Genomic DNA, 18,649 nt, shown 5'->3' on the forward strand with positions numbered 1-18,649 from the left:
TCTGTCATTGCCCATAACAATGGAGCATAACACTTAAGGGTGCTTCCCGTGAAGCTAGACCATTAGGGTTTAAATCTAAGTAGTAGTGTGCCTTTGGGCACGTCTTTTAACCAATCTGTGCCTCAGTTGTCTCATCTATAAAATGAAGATAAAACAGTACCTACCTCATAGGGCTGTGAAGACTAAACTGTATAAAGCACAGTGCCGGGCACATGGTAGTAACTGCTGGGTATTGTTATTAACACCAGCACCTAGAGCAGTGCCTGGCATATAAATATTAATTGAATAAATGAATGAATGAGTGTAAATAAATAAATGCACATGCACACACACAACGAATTTCTAAGTGAATATTTATGGATTTAAATGTAGAGGAAAATGCCTGGAGGATGCACCCCAAATGCTAACAGTGCTACTAACCCTTGAGGAGGAGAATAAGATTCAAAAAGACTCACGAACCATGAGTATGCCTACATCTGTATCGTTTGGGTTTTTCTGCATGTGCCACACCTAAAACATAACATGTTTCCAATAAAATATTTCTCAAAAAGAAGCCAGTGCTTAGACTCAACAGCGTGCAGACCTGCTCGTCCACACCCGCACTGGTTGAATTAGAGTACTTCTTAAAGACAGAAGCCCTTGGTGACCAGGTTCTGCTCCCTCCCTCTCTCCCTCTCTCCCTCCCTCCCTCCCTCCCTCCCTCCCTCCCTCCCTCCCTCTCTCCCTCTCTCACCCCCTTCTTCCCTCTCTCCCTCCCTCTCTCACCCCCTTCTTCCCTCCCTCCCTCCCTCTCTCACCCCATTCTTCCCTCCCTCCCCTTCTTCCCTCCCTCCCCTTCTTCCCTCCCTCTCTCCCTCCCTCCCTCTCTCTCTCCCTCTCTCCCTCCCTCTCTCCCTCCCTCTCTCCCTCCCTCTCTCCCTCACTCCCTCTCTCCCTCCCCTTCTTCCCTCCCTCCCTCCCTCCCCTTCTTCCCTCCCTCCCCTTCTTCCCTCCTTCTCTCCCTCCCTCCCTCTCCCCCCTTTCCCTCCCTCCCTCTCTCCCTCCCTCCATCCCTCACTCTCTCCCCTTCTTCCCTCCCTCCCTCCCTCCCTCTCTCCCTCCCTCCTCCCTCCCCCCTCCACCCCACGCCCCTCACTTTATCTCTTGTACACACAGGGCCTGAGCAGCCAGCAGCCAGCATGGAGGACGGACCTCATCCACACACACCCCAAAGGAGTTTCTGAGGAATGGATCCTTGACTTCAGACTGTGAGATCTTTTCCTCCAGGACTCTCCCTGGCAAATGAACTAAAAACGAAAAGAAAAAAAAAATGTCCACAATTTAGGAAAACCAGGCAGCAAAGCCAGGCCAGCCAGGGTCATTGTTTTGTTGGGTTTTTTTTAAGAAAGAAAATCAAGTCTCACTGTTTCAGTTTATCAAAAGCCATTGTGTCCATGTGTCCTTTCCTCTTCTCCAGAGATAAGCCTCAGAAAATCTCATTACTTTTAATGGGGGAGAGGGGTCCAGATCCGGAAGGAGAGGGAGGTTCTGGGAAGAGCAAGGGATGCTGGTGTTTGCAATGTTGAGCACGTTTGTAGCATGTTTAAAGGCATCAAATAGAGCTGAATTTGTGGATTGTTTCCTTTTATTTCTACATGTTGTAGCTTCGCTTCAGTCTTCAGTAGCTCCTCCGTCAGTTCCCCAGAGTTCACCATCCCGTCTTTGAAGACTCCGATGAAGGAGCTTTCTGGTCTTCTGTCTTGATCTCACTTCTCGTAACTCCCTCCCACCCACCCCTTCCTTGCATCCACCCCGGGTGAACTTGACCACAGCCACAGTTTTCACTCAGACTCTGAGAATGTACTTAGTGGTCAATTCTAGGTACGCGGCCACCTTTCCCATCCCCGTTTTGGGAATATGCTGGCTGTGTTTATAGGATGTGCTTTTATTCAAGCTCTCTCTCGCCTCCTTCTCTCTTTAGCAAGTCTCAGGCAAGACCTCTGATTTTCCTGGAGGCCACCTGGAAATGCCACCCACTGTACTTACTTTCTGTCAAATGTAAACCCTTTAGGTGTGACTATACTGGTTTAACAAGGCCACCATTATTCTGCCTTCCAGAAGACGCTAACCTGGTGGTACACAAAGATAATTTTCAAGTCATTTAAAGCCACGACATTAAGTGACACTGAATCACAAAGAACATTTGCCCTTTTCTATTCTTTTTCAATCCTGATTACAGCTCAGAGAAAGTCTCTGTGTAGTGCTCATGGGTCCTTTGGTTCTTTTTCCTTCTTAATAAAGAAAGAGCAGGCCCCAGGTTCAAAGTCTTTTGTTTAGATAGAATTTAATAACTTACTGGGTTTTGTTTTCATTCTATGTATTTTATTAATTACCTTCCATTTATAGCTGTCTACTTAGGGACATTGTTTTCTGTTCAAATACATTTACTTAAGAAAAGGAAGTGGACTCAAAGAAAATATTAAGTGGTTAACACAACAGGTGATAGGTATATATGTCAAAAATAACTTCAAACACTAATATTAGAAATAGTGAAAATAACTTTCCTAAGCAAGAGAAAAGGCAGCTTATTCTAAGTGAATGAACAAGAGGCTGGGTCAAAACACCTGAGTTCCAAAGCCTTTTCTGCCACTAACTAGCTATGCAAGCTGATTTCAGGCAGGTTTCTTAGCCTCTGTGCCTCAAATTTCTTCATCTGGAAAATGGAGATAAGAACGCCTGCCTCCTTACCTCAGAGTGTTATTATGAGAATTCATCGCCATGATAGATATGATTGCCCCTGGAGGGAAATTCTAAGTGCTCTACAAAGCATTGTTCTTAGATATTGTGAATCTCAGGCGTTTGTTAAATATCCTGGACCCTCGCAAAAAATAAACACTGATGGACACCAGATTCCACCTGTCATTTTTCCCAGATGTCCGTCACGAGCCAGCACTTGTCCCAGGAGGACATGAATCAGGAACACCAGTTCTCAGCACACAGAGATCCTGGCATCATTCCAGTATATGGGATCCTGATTTCTGTTTCTCACACCTTGTTTTTTGTTTGTTTGTATTTGAGTCCCTGATCTTCTACCCAGATCAAATGAAGTGTTGCTGAGAGGCAGAATAAAAATGGTTTTAAGAAAGCCTGTTTACCACGGTGTATACATTGTATTTTCTTGGGGTTCCCAACCTTCTAGAGACTCCCATAATCGAAACGGGCTCATTCGTCCCAGCCTCAGCCTATAGAGAGGACCATAGAGAGGCCCAGGGTGGGGCTAGAGAGGTGTCAACTCAGATCTAACTCATGGCCTGAAATGCCCTTCTGGGAGGCATTAAAAGTGTTGGTCCCACTAAAGCCACTGAGATTTCTGGGATCAAGATGAGGGTCTGATTTTTTTTCTGGGCCCCTGGGGCCTGGCAGCGAGCTTTAATACTGACAAAGTGAGATGACGGTCTTCTCTGGGACCTCCTGCAAGGCTGAGATCGCCCCTCCTCCACTCCAAAAAGCACAGTTAGGAAACAGATTGGCCAAGACCAGGGGACTCTTGCAGCAGCCAATGACAAAAAAAAAAAAAAAAAAAAAAGCTACAGAAAGAAGAGTTTACTTGATCATATAATTGAAAATTCCAGGGATAGCTTCAGGTATAGCTGGGTCTTGGTGTTCAGCATCATTAAGAACGTCTCCCTTATCTATTTCTCAGCCTCAACTTCCTGAGTGCATTTTGGTTTCACAGTGGCACAGTGGCTGCCGGCATCTTCAGGTTTCTTCCTACCAGCTAAGCAATGCCTGTGGAAATAAAGTAACTCTTCCCTAATTGCTACAAGGGGGAAAAAAAAAGTTTCCATTTGAAATAATGCACAATTGATTTGGAGCAGGAACCAAGCCATCAGAATGGATACCAGCCATTAACAGACAGTTGTGGCCACCCTTTCCAACACAAAGGGAAGCTGTGTCCAGGGCTGTGTGGTACCCTCTTTGGGCAGAACTGGGTCACGATTCAGCCAGTAAAACTGAGGGTGAAGTCAGCTCCACCCAAACTTTATGGATTGAGAGTGTGGGAAGGGTGGTTTCCCAAAGGAAAACTAAAATGCTTTTACCAGAAGGAGAGACAGATGCTGAGCAGGGGAAAACAAAACAAAACAAAACACAACCAGTCTGCATTAAGCAGGCTGCTTCTTACAGTGCCTGTCACAAGCAGGGTAAAAGTCATCTACTAGCTTTTCAAACAATTGACCCCCTCTGCTGTCACTCTCCTCCATTTCCTCATCCGACCAGTATTGACAGAGCACCTGTTCAGCCATAGAAACTGGGCTGGGCTTTGCAGGTTCCAATAGGATGACAAGAGACCCTTGGGAAGAGTTATCAGGCTAGTGGGGAACAAGCACATATAGAAACAATTAGAAGGAAATGTGAGAGTGCTAAGACAGGCAAGGAACAGTGTCATGCGGTCCCTTTGCAGGAGGGGGCACTGGCTGTATCCAAGGGGCAAAGCCTCAGGGAGGGAATGTCCCTGTCCCACTGCTCTGTGCATTGCTAAGGCTGATAGGGCTACAGCCTTTGAAGTGGCTCTGTCTTTGCCCGCAAGTTATGGGCAGAAGCAGATGCAGACATAAAATCGCTGGTCTCAGCTCCTGGATCAGCAAATGATCTTTGGCCCATACGAGACAGCTGCATTCAGCAGAACAGCATTATGCGTGTATCTTGATACGTAACCCTAGATCCAGGCTTCTAAATATAAGAAACTGTCTTGGGCTGCTGATTAAAAAAAAAAAAAAAAAAAAGGAAAAGTATTCTAAGTGTCCACATTCATTGGTTACTACCAATCCTTAAAAAAATACTCATGGATGTTGAATATTTGAGCCTGGGGAATTACCCTATAATAGGCCCCTGGGGGCTTCCCTGGTGGCGCAGTGGTTGAGAGTCTGCCTGCCGATCCAGGGGACACGGGTTCGAGCCCTGGTCTGGGAGGATCCCACATGCCGCGGAGCAGCTGGGCCCGTGAGCCACAACTACTGAGCCTGCGCATCTGGAGCCTGTGCTCCACGATGAGAGGCTGCAACAGTGAGAGGCCCGCGCACCACGATGAAGAGTGGCCCCTGCTCACCGCAACTAGAGAAAGCCCTTGCACAGAAGTGAAGACCCAACACAGCCAAAAATACATAAATAAATAAATTTATATTAAAAAAATAGGCCCCTGGACCAAGATACTTTGAATTCCGATTTGGCAAATACAAAGATGCCTGATACCCAGGCATCACCCATCATCCCTAGAGAAACCACAGAAAGAACGAATCCCCTTTCCAATAGATTGATTGATTGATTATTTGTTCCAACAGAGATTTATTTATCAGGGGTCAGGAGAGGGAAGCACAAAGTTGCCTTTGTGTGTTTTGTTGTGTCAGGCATCTGAGTTTCATCTGTGTACCTGTCTGTTCCGAACCTCAGATGAGCAGCCAGGTCAAATCTGCGATAGTCCAGTCAAAACTTTTATCCCTCTTCCAGTTCAAGTGCGCGTTTGCCCAGTTCACAGTCATAGACTGGTTCACCGAGGTGCCCTGCCATTTAGTTTTCCCAAGCTGTCTGCTCCTGGCACTGCCACCAAGCGTTGATTCCACTGGGTGACATGGAATCCCACGTATGGGGACTGCTTGTGCTTTGGAGTGAGTATATTGACAGGAATTCGTGAAAGGACAAGTCCTGCCTCTGTAAAGGTGACAAATGGCCTGACGGCCAGGGTGAAAGAGGACCTAATACAGGTCCCAATATTTAGTAGGTAAGGTAAATATTTCTTGAGCCATCTCTAGAAATCTAAACAATTACAATGGTTTTCTTGTAGGTCTCCCTGTGTATTGGTTTCTGATCGATGCTGTAACAAAGACTACAGACATGGTGACTTGAAAACAGTCCACATTTATTATCTTCCTGTTTTGGAGGCCAAAAATCTGAAACAGGTCTCACTGGGCCAAAATCAACATGCCGGCAAGGTTGCATTCCTTTCTGCAGGCTCTCAGGGAGAATCCCTTCGCTTGATTTTTCTACCCTCTGGAGGCCGCCCACACAAGCCGGGCTTCATTTGGGTCCATAGCTTCGTGAAATAACTTTTGGGCGTACGTGGATTTTCATAACTTCTGTTTTCTAAACCATCATGATGAGCGATCAAGGGGTATGTGAGAATGTTTGGGGACAGGAATTTGAACCAACTCCTTGTATGGGTGGCTTGTGAGGCCTCCGAGGCTGGGCTGCCCCCTCGTGGAAGAAGTGGAGAAAGGCAAGTCAGGGTGTTGCCCTTTAATGAATGGCATGGTTCTATTGCCTTTTATAACCTTCTGTGTCTGTGTAATGGGCTCCAGAAACAAGCTGGAGGGAAATTGCACAGCTTTGACAGAGAAAAGAAGCAACAGGGTCTGGAATAACCAGCTTTCAACAAAATGGAAATGGAGCTGATGCTTTTTAAGGGCTTACATTATGTCAGACACTACTCTAAGCACTTTGTACCATGTAATTGTCACAAGAACCAACTGAGGAAGCTACTGGTTTTTATTTATTTATTTATTTATATTTTTGGCTGCGTTGGGTCTTCGTTGCTGCGCGTGGGCTTTCTCTAGTTGAGGCGAGCGGGGGCTACTCTTCGTTGCGGTGTGCAGGCTTCTCATTGCGGTGACTTCTCTTGTCGTGGAGCATGGGCTCCAGGCACGCGGGCTTCAGTAGTTGTGACTCGCAGGCTCTAGAGTACAGGCTCAGTAGTTGTGGCACACGGGCTTAGCTGCTCCGCAGCATGTGAGATCTTCCCGGACCAGGGCTCGAACCTGTATCCCCTGCATTGGCAGGCGGATTCTTAACCACTGCGCCACCAGGGAAGTCCAGAAGCTACTATTTATTTTCCACTTTTGACCAACAAGGAAACCGAGGCATGGGAAGGTTAAGTAACTTGCCCAAGGACCCATAAGTAGAAGTAGGATTTGAACCTGTGTAGTCTAGCTCCAGAGTCTTAGGTTCCAACATGACCATACTTGCCACTAGTTCAAAGAACAAAAGTACAGTCTGCTGCTTTTGAAACAGATTTATTGTCTGATTTCCATGGTGATTTTCAGGATAACTCACTCTAGGACTTAGTTCTGGCCTCAAAGTTCTCAAAAGCAGTGTAACATCTCTGTTCCTTGGAAACACAAAAAGTAGAGAAGGTAGCAAAACCTCCGTGACGGAGGAAGACAGAGTCGGGCTAAATCAGGCTTGTTCTTCAGTCTCTATTCTGCAATTCTAAAAATAGCTCTTTTGCCCCCAAAGAAGTTGTTTAACCGTTAAAAGAAAAAAGTGGGTAACTATAATAATATTATGGCTCGCTATCTGCCAGGTATTGTGCTAAGCCCTTAAAATGTACTTTCACTCAATTGCCATTAACTACCCTAAACATAAGTACTACTATTAATTCATCTTTGTCTTTGAGGAAACTGAGGCACAGAGAAGTTAAGTAACTTGTTCAAGGTCACACGACTGCAAAGTGTTAGGATTTGAGCCCAGGCAGTTTGATTCTAATATCCATGTTCTTAATCACTACATTAACTCCCATAAATCATAAAATGACTCTAATCTTTTAATTCATAACTAAGAAAAAATAACAGAACTACTTTTTACACATAACAGAATGAAATGACTTAATTGCCTGTTGCCCATTTTCCCTAATTAGTTGCAAGCTTGACATAAATTTGTGCGGGCTGAACTTTGGGGACAGATTTGCGGTAACTACAACGTATTTTCTTTCTGGGATCTTATCAGATATTTAAGAAGCTCTGAGGTCTCACCTTTATGTCTAAAATTTATTTTCTATGTACAATAATTGATATGCACAGAAGAAAAAACTACTACATTCCTATTGTTATATTCTTTTTTTTTTTTTTTTTTTTTGCCATCTTTTTTTTTTCCCCCTGCAGCATCTTAGTTCCCCAGCCAGGGATTGAACCCAGACCCTCGGCAGTGAAAGCGAGGAGTCCTAACCACTGGACCGCCAGGGAATTCCCCATTCCTATTGTTTAACAGTAGGAGCTACTCTGAGTGTATGATTTAGAATGCTTTTGGTTGTAAGCAACAGAAAATCCAATCAGACAGAGGACAAACTTCAAGGTTGATTTGATCCAGCAGATCATAAAGTCAGCACTATGGCTCTGATTCTCTTTGATTTTCTCAGGTCTGTTCTCTTTTGTGTATAATTCATTGTTCTCATCTGGCATCCCTCATGAGAGGAGCATCTCAAGCTAAAAAATTCCTCATCAATGTCCTGAGAGAAGGAAGGCCTCTCTACCCCAAACCATCAGACAAAAGCTCCGCTATTCCTTCTCACTGTAACATGTCATTGGACCATGTCTGAATCCAGGTTCATAGGTCTGGCTTACAAGCCCATCTCTGAAATAAATACTTTAGCAAGAGGGGTGAGATAAGCCATAGGACCTGCCTCTGGAGTTGTTCAGTAAATACGAGCTCTTATATTTTATTATTTTAAAAAATGAGATTCTTTTCTACCCAGGTGAAGTATAAGTAGAATGACCAATAATGAAAAGTTGGTCCACCTAACTCATGAATCAGCAAATATGTAGCAAAACAATAAAATACTACTTTTACTAAGGCTGCCAAAAAATTTAATGTGATAATATTAAGTTTTGAAAAGGGTGTGATAAACAGTCATCCCAAACATAATTCCTAGAACATTTTTAGAGGTAAATTTGACAAATTCTAGCAAAATTTTAAAGGTATGTACTCTTAGGTTCAGTGATCCTATTGTTAGGAATTATTCCCACCATTTTGCTCGCAAAACTACACTAGATATGTGAATTGGTTGAGTTGTATGGGTATACAACAGCAGTGTTATTTGTGAAAGTCCAAGATGAAGAACAAAAATGTTAGAACAATTAGGCACCCATGTGCCGAAAAATGAACCTCAACCCATACCCCGTACCACACATATAAATTGACTGAAAATGGATTAGATCTAGATGTGAAACCTGAAACGATAGAACTTCTGAAGAATATGTATGAGGATGTGGAGAAATTAGAGCCATTGTGCACTGTGGTAGGAGCATAAACTGGTGCAACCGTTATGAAAACAGTATGGCAGTTCCTCAAAAAATTAGAAGTGGAATTACCACACGATCCAGCAATTCCACTTCTGGGTATATACCGAAAAGAATTGAAATCAGCATCCCAAAGAGATATCTGTACACCGATGTTCACAGTAGCATGATTTACAATAGCCAAAAGGTGGAAGCAACCCAAGTGTCCATCAACAGATAAATGGATAATCAAAACAGAGTATACACCTAATGGAATATTATTCAGCCTTAAAAAGGAAGCAAATTCTGGCACGTGCTGCAACATGGATGAACCTTGAAGACATTATGTTTAAGTGAAATAAGCCAGTCACAAAAGGACAGATACTGTGATTCCACTCATATGAGGACCCTAGAGTAGTCAGATTCATAGAGACAGACAGTAGAATAGTCGTTGCCAGGGGCTTCAGGGAAAAGGGAACAGGGAGTTATCACTTACTAGGTACAGAGTTTCAGTTTTGCCAGATGAAGAGTTTTGGAGATGGATGGTTGTGATGGTCGTAAAACAGTGCGAATGTATTTAATGCCACTTATAAATGGTTAAAATTGTAAATTTTATGTTCTGTATATGCGTTAATCATGTTTTTTATTTTCTATATTATATGATGCTTTGATATCTTGGGGCCAGTGACTGGGGAGAGACTTCCCCTCCCAAGGTTAACTAATTCCTAGGGATAGTAGATGACTTGCCTAGAATATACGAACCAACAGCTCCAAAGCCCATACTCTGAACTACCCCCTTTCTCTGGCTTTTCCACTCCAGGAGGCAAAATTCCTCGGCCCTGACCATCCCAGGGCCAGGTAACAGACAACTGGGGACCAGCCCTATAGCCCAGAGCCCACTGAAACTATTCAAACTATCCAATCTTAGACCTGCTCAGCTGCTTACCCTGCCTCCCCTGTTCCTTCTCTCAGAAATCACAGTAAGGACTCTACACATGCTTTCCCCTCACTCTCTCTGCTTGTGACCAACCTCAGGGTTCCCTCTTGAGGCCATGTGTGGCATGGCGCACCTCCCACCCCCTCCTCTTGGGAACTGAGAGTAACAAACTATCTTTCTTTTTTTTTTGGTTGTACCAGGTGTTAGCTGCGGCAGGCGGGCTCCCTAGTTGCGGCTCCTGGGCTTCTTAGTTGCGGCATGAAGCTCCTTAGTTGTGGCATACAAACTCTTAGTTGCGGCATGCATGTGGGATCTAGTTCCCTGACCAGGGATCGAACCCAGGCCCCCTGCATTGGGAGCATGGAGTCCCATCCACTGTGACACCAGGGAAGTTCCCAAACTATCTTTTTTTTTTTTTTTTTTTGCGGTACGCGGGCCTCTCACTGTTGTGGCCTCTCCCGTTGCGGAGCACAGGCTCCGGACGCGCAGGCCCAGCGGCCATGGCTCACGGGCCCAGCTACTCCGCGACATGTGGGATCTTCCCGGACTGGGGCACGAACCCGCGTCCTCTGCATCGGCAGGCGGACTCTCAACCACTGCGCCACCAGGGAAGCCCCCCAAACTATCTTTTTGATGGCAATCATATCCTGATCTGTTGGCCTCACCATACACGAATAAAACGAAAATCCCAGGTACATTTTACAACCATATATTTTAGCACAGTTTTCAAAAAATAGATAATTTTTTAAGAGTCTTGAGAAAACGATTAAGTCAATTATGGTACGTTTATGCTGTAGTAGTTTAGCATGGTCATTAAGAGTGTACACTTGGGAGTCGAATTTCTTGCATCTAAGTCCTGGCTCTCCTGCTTACTAGCTTTGTGATGTTGGGAAGTGACTTATCCACTTGTGTCTTAGTTTTCTCATATTTAAAGTGGGGGTAATAGGGACTTCCCTGGTGGCCCAGTGGTTGAGAATCTGCCTGCTAATGCGGGGGACACGGGTTCGAGCCCTGGTCTGGGAGGATCCCACATGCCGCGGAGCAACTGGGCCCGTGAGCCACAACCACTGAGCCTGCGCGTCTGGAGCCTGTGCTCCGCAACAAGAGGAGCCGTGATAGTGAGAGGCCCGCACACCGCGATGAAGAGTGGCCCCCGCTTGCCACAACCGGAGAAAGCCCTCGCACAGAAACGAAGACCCAACACAGCAAAAATAAATAAATAGACAAATGTGGGGTTTGAAAAAAAACAGTATAAACCGGGGATAATAATAGAATGTACCTCCGAGGGCTTTGTGAGGATTAAATGGGTTAAAGCAAGGACAGTGCCAGCTATATAGTAAGCACTCTGCAATTGTTAACTATTATTGTTATGGAATCTGCAGCCCTTTAAAAAAGGAGGGAGCTCTGTATGTGCTGACATGGAAAGATACACTAAGGGGGGAAAAGTTCCAATTGTGTCAATATTTTAAAGGAGAGAGATATAAGCAAATACATTTTCTGCAAAAAATATTACACAATCATAAGAAAATATGCCCCCTAAAAGTAGACAAGAGGTTATTTTGGGAGGAAAAACATAGGGATATAGGGGGAAGGTGTAAGGAGGACTTTTGTTTTTTTATTCAATACCTCCTATACTACTTGAAATTTTTATCATGTTCATTCATACTTAAAAATACATTTAATTTTTGGAAGACTGTGGGAACATTTTTCGTTGCTCTTTCTTGTCACCTAGCGGTTGCTGGAGGCATTGCCTGGAACGATCACTGTCATTGGTGTTCTCCTTATTCACTATTTCATAAGTGATCCACCTTCTTGATTTAGTATCTTATGCCAAGCAATTCATAGCCTCCAACTTTCAGATGTTAATGAGTTTGGTAACAGTAAGAAACATGCACCCATAGTTACAGAAGTCAAAAGATGTTAAAAAAACACAACAAAAACAAAAAAGCCTCTAGTTTGGTATCCTTCACTGAATGACCATTTCAGTTTTATATTTATAATCTTGATCAGCCTGACCCATTGGTCCACCTCAAATGATCTCTTACCGATCGGCCCTTACCCAATGATCTGTCCACTATGCCTAAATTTCTACATCAGTCTGGCTGCTGGAGTTTGATTGAATATTGGTTCCATGATTTCCTTGCTGTGTGAACTTAAGTAAGTCACTTCACCTCTCTGAGCTTCAGTTCCTTCAGCTGTAAAATACAGGTGATAACAATAGTAGATCCCTCAGAGGACTGTTGGGGTGTTATGAGTTGATATATCAAGCACAATGACAGGCACATAATAGGGCTTGATAAACAACTTTCGCTATTAATACCTACAGGCTTCAGATTGCAACTTAACTGTCACTTCCTCCAGGAAGCCTTCCTTGACCTCCTGGCTAGGTCACATCCCTCTCACTAGGGCACAGTTGTCCTTCCTAGCATTTGTCACGGACAACTACTGGATGATTATTTTATTAATGTTTCTCTTGCCTACTAGATCATAAGCTCTATGAGCATGGAGCCTGGGTCTGGTTTTGCCCATCATTCTATCCCCAGCATCTACCCCAGTGTCTGGCAGATAGTAGTTGTGCCATAGGTAATTATTGATAAAGAAATGAATTAATGAAGTTAGAAAACTGAAGGCCTCCAAAAAAATTGATGTTAACTAGAATGAGTGCCATGATTAGGTTCTGATGGACTGAGCCATCTGTGTCATGAGACACAGTAGCAGACCTGGGGTCGACAGGTTGTCCTGCAAGATGGTTTGCATATGGTGAATTGGAAAACAGATAAACTGTACACCTCTACCATTTATCCTAGGACCAATCCTAGTTTTTTTTTAATTGAGGTGAAATTCACATAACGTAAAATTAACCATTTTAAAGTATACAACTCAGTGGCATTTAGTACATTTTCAGTGTCATGCAACCACCATCTACACTGAGGAAAAAACATTTTCATCACCCCCAAAGGAAAATGCTGTGCTCAGTAAGCAGTCACTCCCCATTCCCTCTTCCATCCAGCCGCTGGCAACCACCAATCTGCCTTCTTTTTCTATGGATTTGCCTATTCTGAACATTTCCTACAAATGGAATCATACAACATGTGATCTTTTGTCTCTAGCTTCCTGCACTTAGCATGATGTTTTCATCGTCGAACGCGGAATCTTAACCACTGGACTAACAGGGAAGTCCTGACTCCTGAAATTTATAAATCTGTGTTTTTATAATTAGCTGAATTCTAAGATTTAGCCCTACCCTCAATTTCTGTGATATTGTAAAGTGTATATTCATCATCACATGAATCAGATAGTATTAATCCCATATACAAACCCTCCTGTGAAATCCCACTGACTTGGAATAATATCCAGAATGTTCACTGTGACCAATGAAGTTCGAAAGGATCAAGCTTTTCCTCCTGCTTCCCAGTAAACTCCAGCCACCATACAAATTGCCTCTATGTTTCTCTAGCATGGGAAGCTCATACCTACCCCAGGGCCTTTGCACTTGCATTTTTCCTCTGCCTGAAATGCTCCTCCCAAACTCTTCTCCCACCTGACTCTTTCTTGTCATTGAGGTCTCAGCTCAACTCTCACCTCCTTAGGGAGGCCCTCCGCGACCATCTCATTTAAAGTAGTACCCTTGTCACACATAATTCCATTTTGTTTCCTTCATAGTAGTAGGTCACTCTGAAATTATCTGGCTTTTTTGTTTGCTTGTTTATATATCTGCCTGCCACGAGGGGCCCTTCAACTTTGCAGAGGGATAAACAGTGTCTGTCCTGTTATTCCTTTATCCCCAGAACCCAAAACAAAGCCTAGCATATATTGGTTCTCCATAAACATTTGTGGACTGAATACTATAGAATGAACTCCATTTACTTCTCTGCCAGTGACTATTTCTCCGTCACAATGACAGTTGCATCTCAGTGGGGAGAGAACACAGGGATGCCTAGCAAGAAAAGATGGGCACATCTGCCAAAAATTGTCAGTGTTATTTACATTGGCTAGATAAATTTCAGAAAGCCTGGTGGAAATCCAAGTAGGCCAACTGAAAGCAAGCTTATAATTCTTTCCCAACAGCTCATACACATCGTGGTCTGTCTTAGCTCGGGCTGCCATAAAAAAGTATCACAGATTGGGTGGCTTAAACAACAGAAATTTATTTTTCCACAGTTCTGGAAGCTGGAAAGTCCAAGATCAAAGTTCTGGCAGGGTTTGGTTTCTGGTGAGAGCTCTCTTCCTGGCTTGCAGATGGTGACTTTATCCTCACATGGCCTTTCCTCTGAGTGGGCATGAAGAGAAGGAATGAGAGAGAGGGAGAGAGAGATCTGGTATCTTTCCCACTTCTTTGAAGGACGCTAATCATATCAGATCAGGGCCCCACCTTTATGACCTCACCTAACCTTAGTCACCTCCTAGAGGTCCTGTCTCCCGATACAGTCACATTGAGGGTTAGGGTTATGAATTTGGGGGGAATACAAATATTTGGTCCATAACAAAAGGTGCTTTTCTCCCCCAGGTCTCTTCAGCAGCTCTAAACTCAACTAGCTAACTAAGTCCAGAACCTCAGACTCCAAATGGCCAATAGTTGAGAGATTGCACTGGAAGCTTCCATAGTTACTAAAGAAATGCCCCTGCCCAGGAGTCCTTGGAAAGTGATCATCTGGCAGGCATGGCTTGAGCCAGATGTATTTTTCTAGAAAGGGTTGTGAGGAAAGAGGGTCAAGATATTGTTCTCACAATCAAAGGGTTACAGTGCTGGGCAGTGTATAGTCCAGAAATGAGGCAGGGTTCCCTTTTCCAGAGCTGGGCACCTCTCTTTTCTTTTTTTTCTTAAAATTATATTTATTTCTTAAATAGTTAACATTCACATGGTACTAAATTCAAAAAGTGTAAAATGGAATAAAGTGAAAAGTCTGCCAGCAGCCGAGCTGCCTTCCTTAGAAGCAAACAACATTTTCAGTTTCCTATGTATTCTTCAGGTTTTCTATACTTTTACCAGCAGATACATGTGTATCTTTTTTTTCTCTCTCCCCTTAACTGCTAGCATACGTTGATAACCTGTTCTGCACCTTTCTTTTTTTTTCCTCCTTGTTGATATACCTTGGATATTGATCGATGTCAGCATATAGTGTTTCCTCATTTTTTAAGTCTGTATAGCTTGCCATTGCATAGCTATGTTATGATTTTTTTTATTATTTATTTATTTATGGTTTATTTTTTAATTTTTGAATTTTATTTTTTTATACAGCAGGTTCTTATTAGTCATCCATTTTATACACATCAATGTATATCTGTCAATCCCAATTGCCCAATTCATCACACACACCCCAACCCCCCACCGCTTTCCCCTCTTGGTGTCCATACATTTGTCCTCTACATCTGTGTCTCAGTTTCTGCCCTGCAAACCGGTTCATATGTACCATTTTTCTAGGTTCCACATATATACGTTAATATACGATATTTGTTTTTCTCTTTCTGACTTACTTCACTCTGTATGACAGTATCTAGATCCATCCACGTCTCAACAAATGACCCAGTTTCATTCCTTTTTATGGCTGAGTAATATTCCATTGTATATATGTACCACATCTTCTTTATCCATTCGTCTGTCGATGGGTATTTAGGTAGCTTCCATGACCTGGCTATTGTAAATACTGCTGCAGTGAATATTGGGGTGCATGTGTCTTTCTGAATTATGGTTTTCTCTGGGTATATGCCCAGAAGTGGGATTGCTGGATCATATGGTAATTCTATTTTTAGTTTTCTAAGGAACCTCCATACTGTTCTCCAGTACAGTGGGTATCAATTTACATTCCCACCAACAGTGCAAGAGGGTTCCCTTTTCTCCACACCCTCTCCAGCATTTGTTGTTTGTAGATTTTCTGATGATGCCCATTCTAACTGGTGTGAGGTGATACCTCAGTGTAGTTTTTTTTTTTTTTTTTTGCGGTACGCGGGCCTCTCACTGTTGTGGCCTCTCCCATTGCGGAGCACAGGCTCCGGACGAGCAGGCTCAGCGGTCATGGTTCACAGGCACAGCCGCTCCGCGGCATGTGGGATCTTCCCGGACCGGGGCGCGAACCTGTGTCCCCTGCATCGGCAGGCGGACTCTCAACCACTGCGCCACCAGGGAAGCTCTCATTGTAGTTTTGATTTGCATTTCTCTAATAATTACTGATGTTGAGCAGCTTTTCGTGTGCTTCTTGGCCATCTGTATGTCTTTTTTGGAGAAATGTCTGTTTAGGTCTTCTGCGCATTTTTGGATTGGGTTATTTGTTTTTTTTAATATCGAGCTGCATGAGCTGTTTATATATTTTGGAGATTAATCCTTTGTCCGTTGATTCATTTGCGAATATTTTCTCCTGTTCTGAGGGTTGTCTTTTTGTCTTGTTTATGGTTTCCTTTGCTGAGCAAAAGCTTTGTAGTTTCATTAGGTCCCATTTGTTTATTTTTGTTTTTATTTCCATTACTCTAGGAGGTGGATCAAAAAAGATCTTGCTGTGATTTATGTCAAAGAGTGTTCTTCCTATGTTTTCCTCTAAGAGTTTTCTAGTGTCTGGTCTTACATTTAGGTCTCAAATCCATTTTGAGTTTATTTGTATGTATAGTGTTAGGGAGTGTTCTAATTTCATTCTTTTACATGTAGCTGTCCAGTTTTCCCAGCACCACTTATTGAAGAGACTGTCTTTTCTCCATTATATATCTTTGCCTCCTTTGTCATAGATTAGTTGATCATAGGTGCATGGGCTTATCTCTGGGCTTTCTATCTTGTTCCATTGATCTATGTTTCTGTTTTTGTGCCAGTACCATATTGTGTTGATTACTGTAGCTTTGTAGTATATTCGAAGTCAGGGAGTCTGATTCCCCCAGCTCCATTTTTTTCCCTCAAAACTCCTTTGGCTATTTGGGGTCTTGTGGTCTCCATACAAATTTTAAGATTTTTTGTTCTAGTTCTGTAAAAAATGCCATTGGTAATTTGATAGGGATTGCATTGAATCTGTAGATTGCTTTGGGTAGTATAGTCATTTTCATAATATTGATTCTTCCAATCCAAGAACATGGTATATCTCTCCATCTGTTGGTATCATCTTTCATTTCTTTCATCAGTGTCTTATAGTTTTCTGCATACAGGTCTTTTGTCTCCCTAGGTAGGTTTATTCCTAAGTATTTTATTATTTTTGTTGCAATGGTAAATGGGAATGTTTCCTTAATTTCTCTTTCAGATTTTTCATCATTAGTGTATAGGAATGCAAGGGATTTCTGTGCATTAATTTTGTATCCTGCAACTTTACCAAATTCATTGATTAGCTCTAGTAGTTTTCTGGTGGCATCTTTAGGATTCTCTATGTATAGTATCATGTCATCTGCAAACAGTGACAGTTTGACTGCTGATGGGTGGGGCTGGGTTCCCTCCCTGTTGGTTGTTTGGCCTGAGGCAACCCAACACTGGAAGCCTACCTGGGCTCTTTGGTGGGGCTAATGGCAGACTCTGGGAAGGCTCATGCCAAGGAACACCCCCCAGAACCTCCGCCACCTGTGTCCTTGTCCTCAGGGTGAGCCACAGCCGCCCCCCGCCTCTGCAGGAGACCCTCCATCCCTAGCAGGTAGGTCTGGTTGAGTCTCCCCTGGGGTCACTGCTCCTTCCCCTGGGTCCTGAGGCGCACACTACTTTGTATGTGCCCTCCAAGAGTGGAGTCTCTGTTTCCCCCAGTCCTGTCCAAGTCCTGCAATCAAATCCCACTAACCTTCAAAGTCTGATTCTCTAGGAATTCCTCTTCCCATTGCCGGACACCCAGGTTGGGAAGCCTGACGTGGGGCTCAGAACCTTCACTCCAGTGGGTCGCCTTCTGTGGTATAAATGTTCTCCAGTTTGTGAGTCACCCACCCAGCGGTTATGGGATTTGATTTTGCTGTGATTGCACCCCTCCTACTGTCTCATTGTGGCTTCTCCTTTGTCTTTGGATGTGGGGTATCTTTTTTGGTGAGTTCCAGTGTCTTCCTGTCGATGATTGTCCAGCAGCTAGTTGCGATTCTGGTGTTCTCGCAGGAGGAGTGAGCGCACGTCCTTCTACTCTGCCATCTTGGTTCAGGGCTATCTATCCATCTATCTGTCTATCTATCTATTTATTTATTTATTTATGGCTGTGTTGGATCTTCGTTGCTGCGTGTGGGGTTTCTCTAGTTGTGGCGAGCAGGGACTGCTCTTCATTGCAGTGCGCGGGCTTCTCAGTGCAGTGGCTTCTCTTGTTTCCTATGTCATGATTTATTTAACCAGTCCTCTACTGATGGATGCGTAGTTTTCCTCTTGCAAACATGCAAATATTGCAATGGATGACTTTGTCCATCGTTTCGCATGTGCATGAGTATATCTATAGGATAAATTCCTAGAAGTGTTTGCATTAAATGTCATGGACCTTTTAAATTTTGCTAGAAATTGTCAAACTTTCCTTCATTATCTTTCGACCAAATACACTCCCAGCAGCCCTGGATGAGAGTCATTGTAGGATTCTAATTCAGCCTGAGACGTGGCATCATGTGGAAGGAGCATGAGTGATTGGGGGACCATGAGCCAGGCTATCCAGCATCCAGCTATCCCAGCACAAGCTGCGATCATCTGAGTGGCCTCTGCACGTGGTTTGACCTCTGGGCCTCAGACCACCCTCCCTTATATAAAACCAACAGGTTGGTGGGTCCATAA

The 18,649-nt window shown here is 43.6% G+C and overlaps 1 protein-coding gene across 2 annotated transcripts in view; it reads left to right on the forward strand.

Moving 5' to 3' along the window:
• The window catches only part of TMEM233 (transmembrane protein 233), a 41,671-nt gene extending 38,535 nt beyond the window's left edge, over window positions 1-3,136 (forward strand). For both annotated transcript variants that reach the window (XM_067700785.1, XM_067700783.1), the window contains one exon: window positions 1,156-3,136. In XM_067700785.1, coding sequence (XP_067556886.1) covers window positions 1,156-1,251 — 96 coding nt within the window. In that variant the 3' untranslated portion in view covers window positions 1,252-3,136. The remainder of the gene's footprint in view (window positions 1-1,155) is intronic.
• The last annotated feature ends 15,513 nt before the right edge of the window (window positions 3,137-18,649 follow it).

The sequence above is a fragment of the Pseudorca crassidens genome, chromosome 12 (assembly GCF_039906515.1).
Source record: "Pseudorca crassidens isolate mPseCra1 chromosome 12, mPseCra1.hap1, whole genome shotgun sequence".
Lineage (NCBI taxonomy): Eukaryota > Metazoa > Chordata > Mammalia > Artiodactyla > Delphinidae > Pseudorca > Pseudorca crassidens.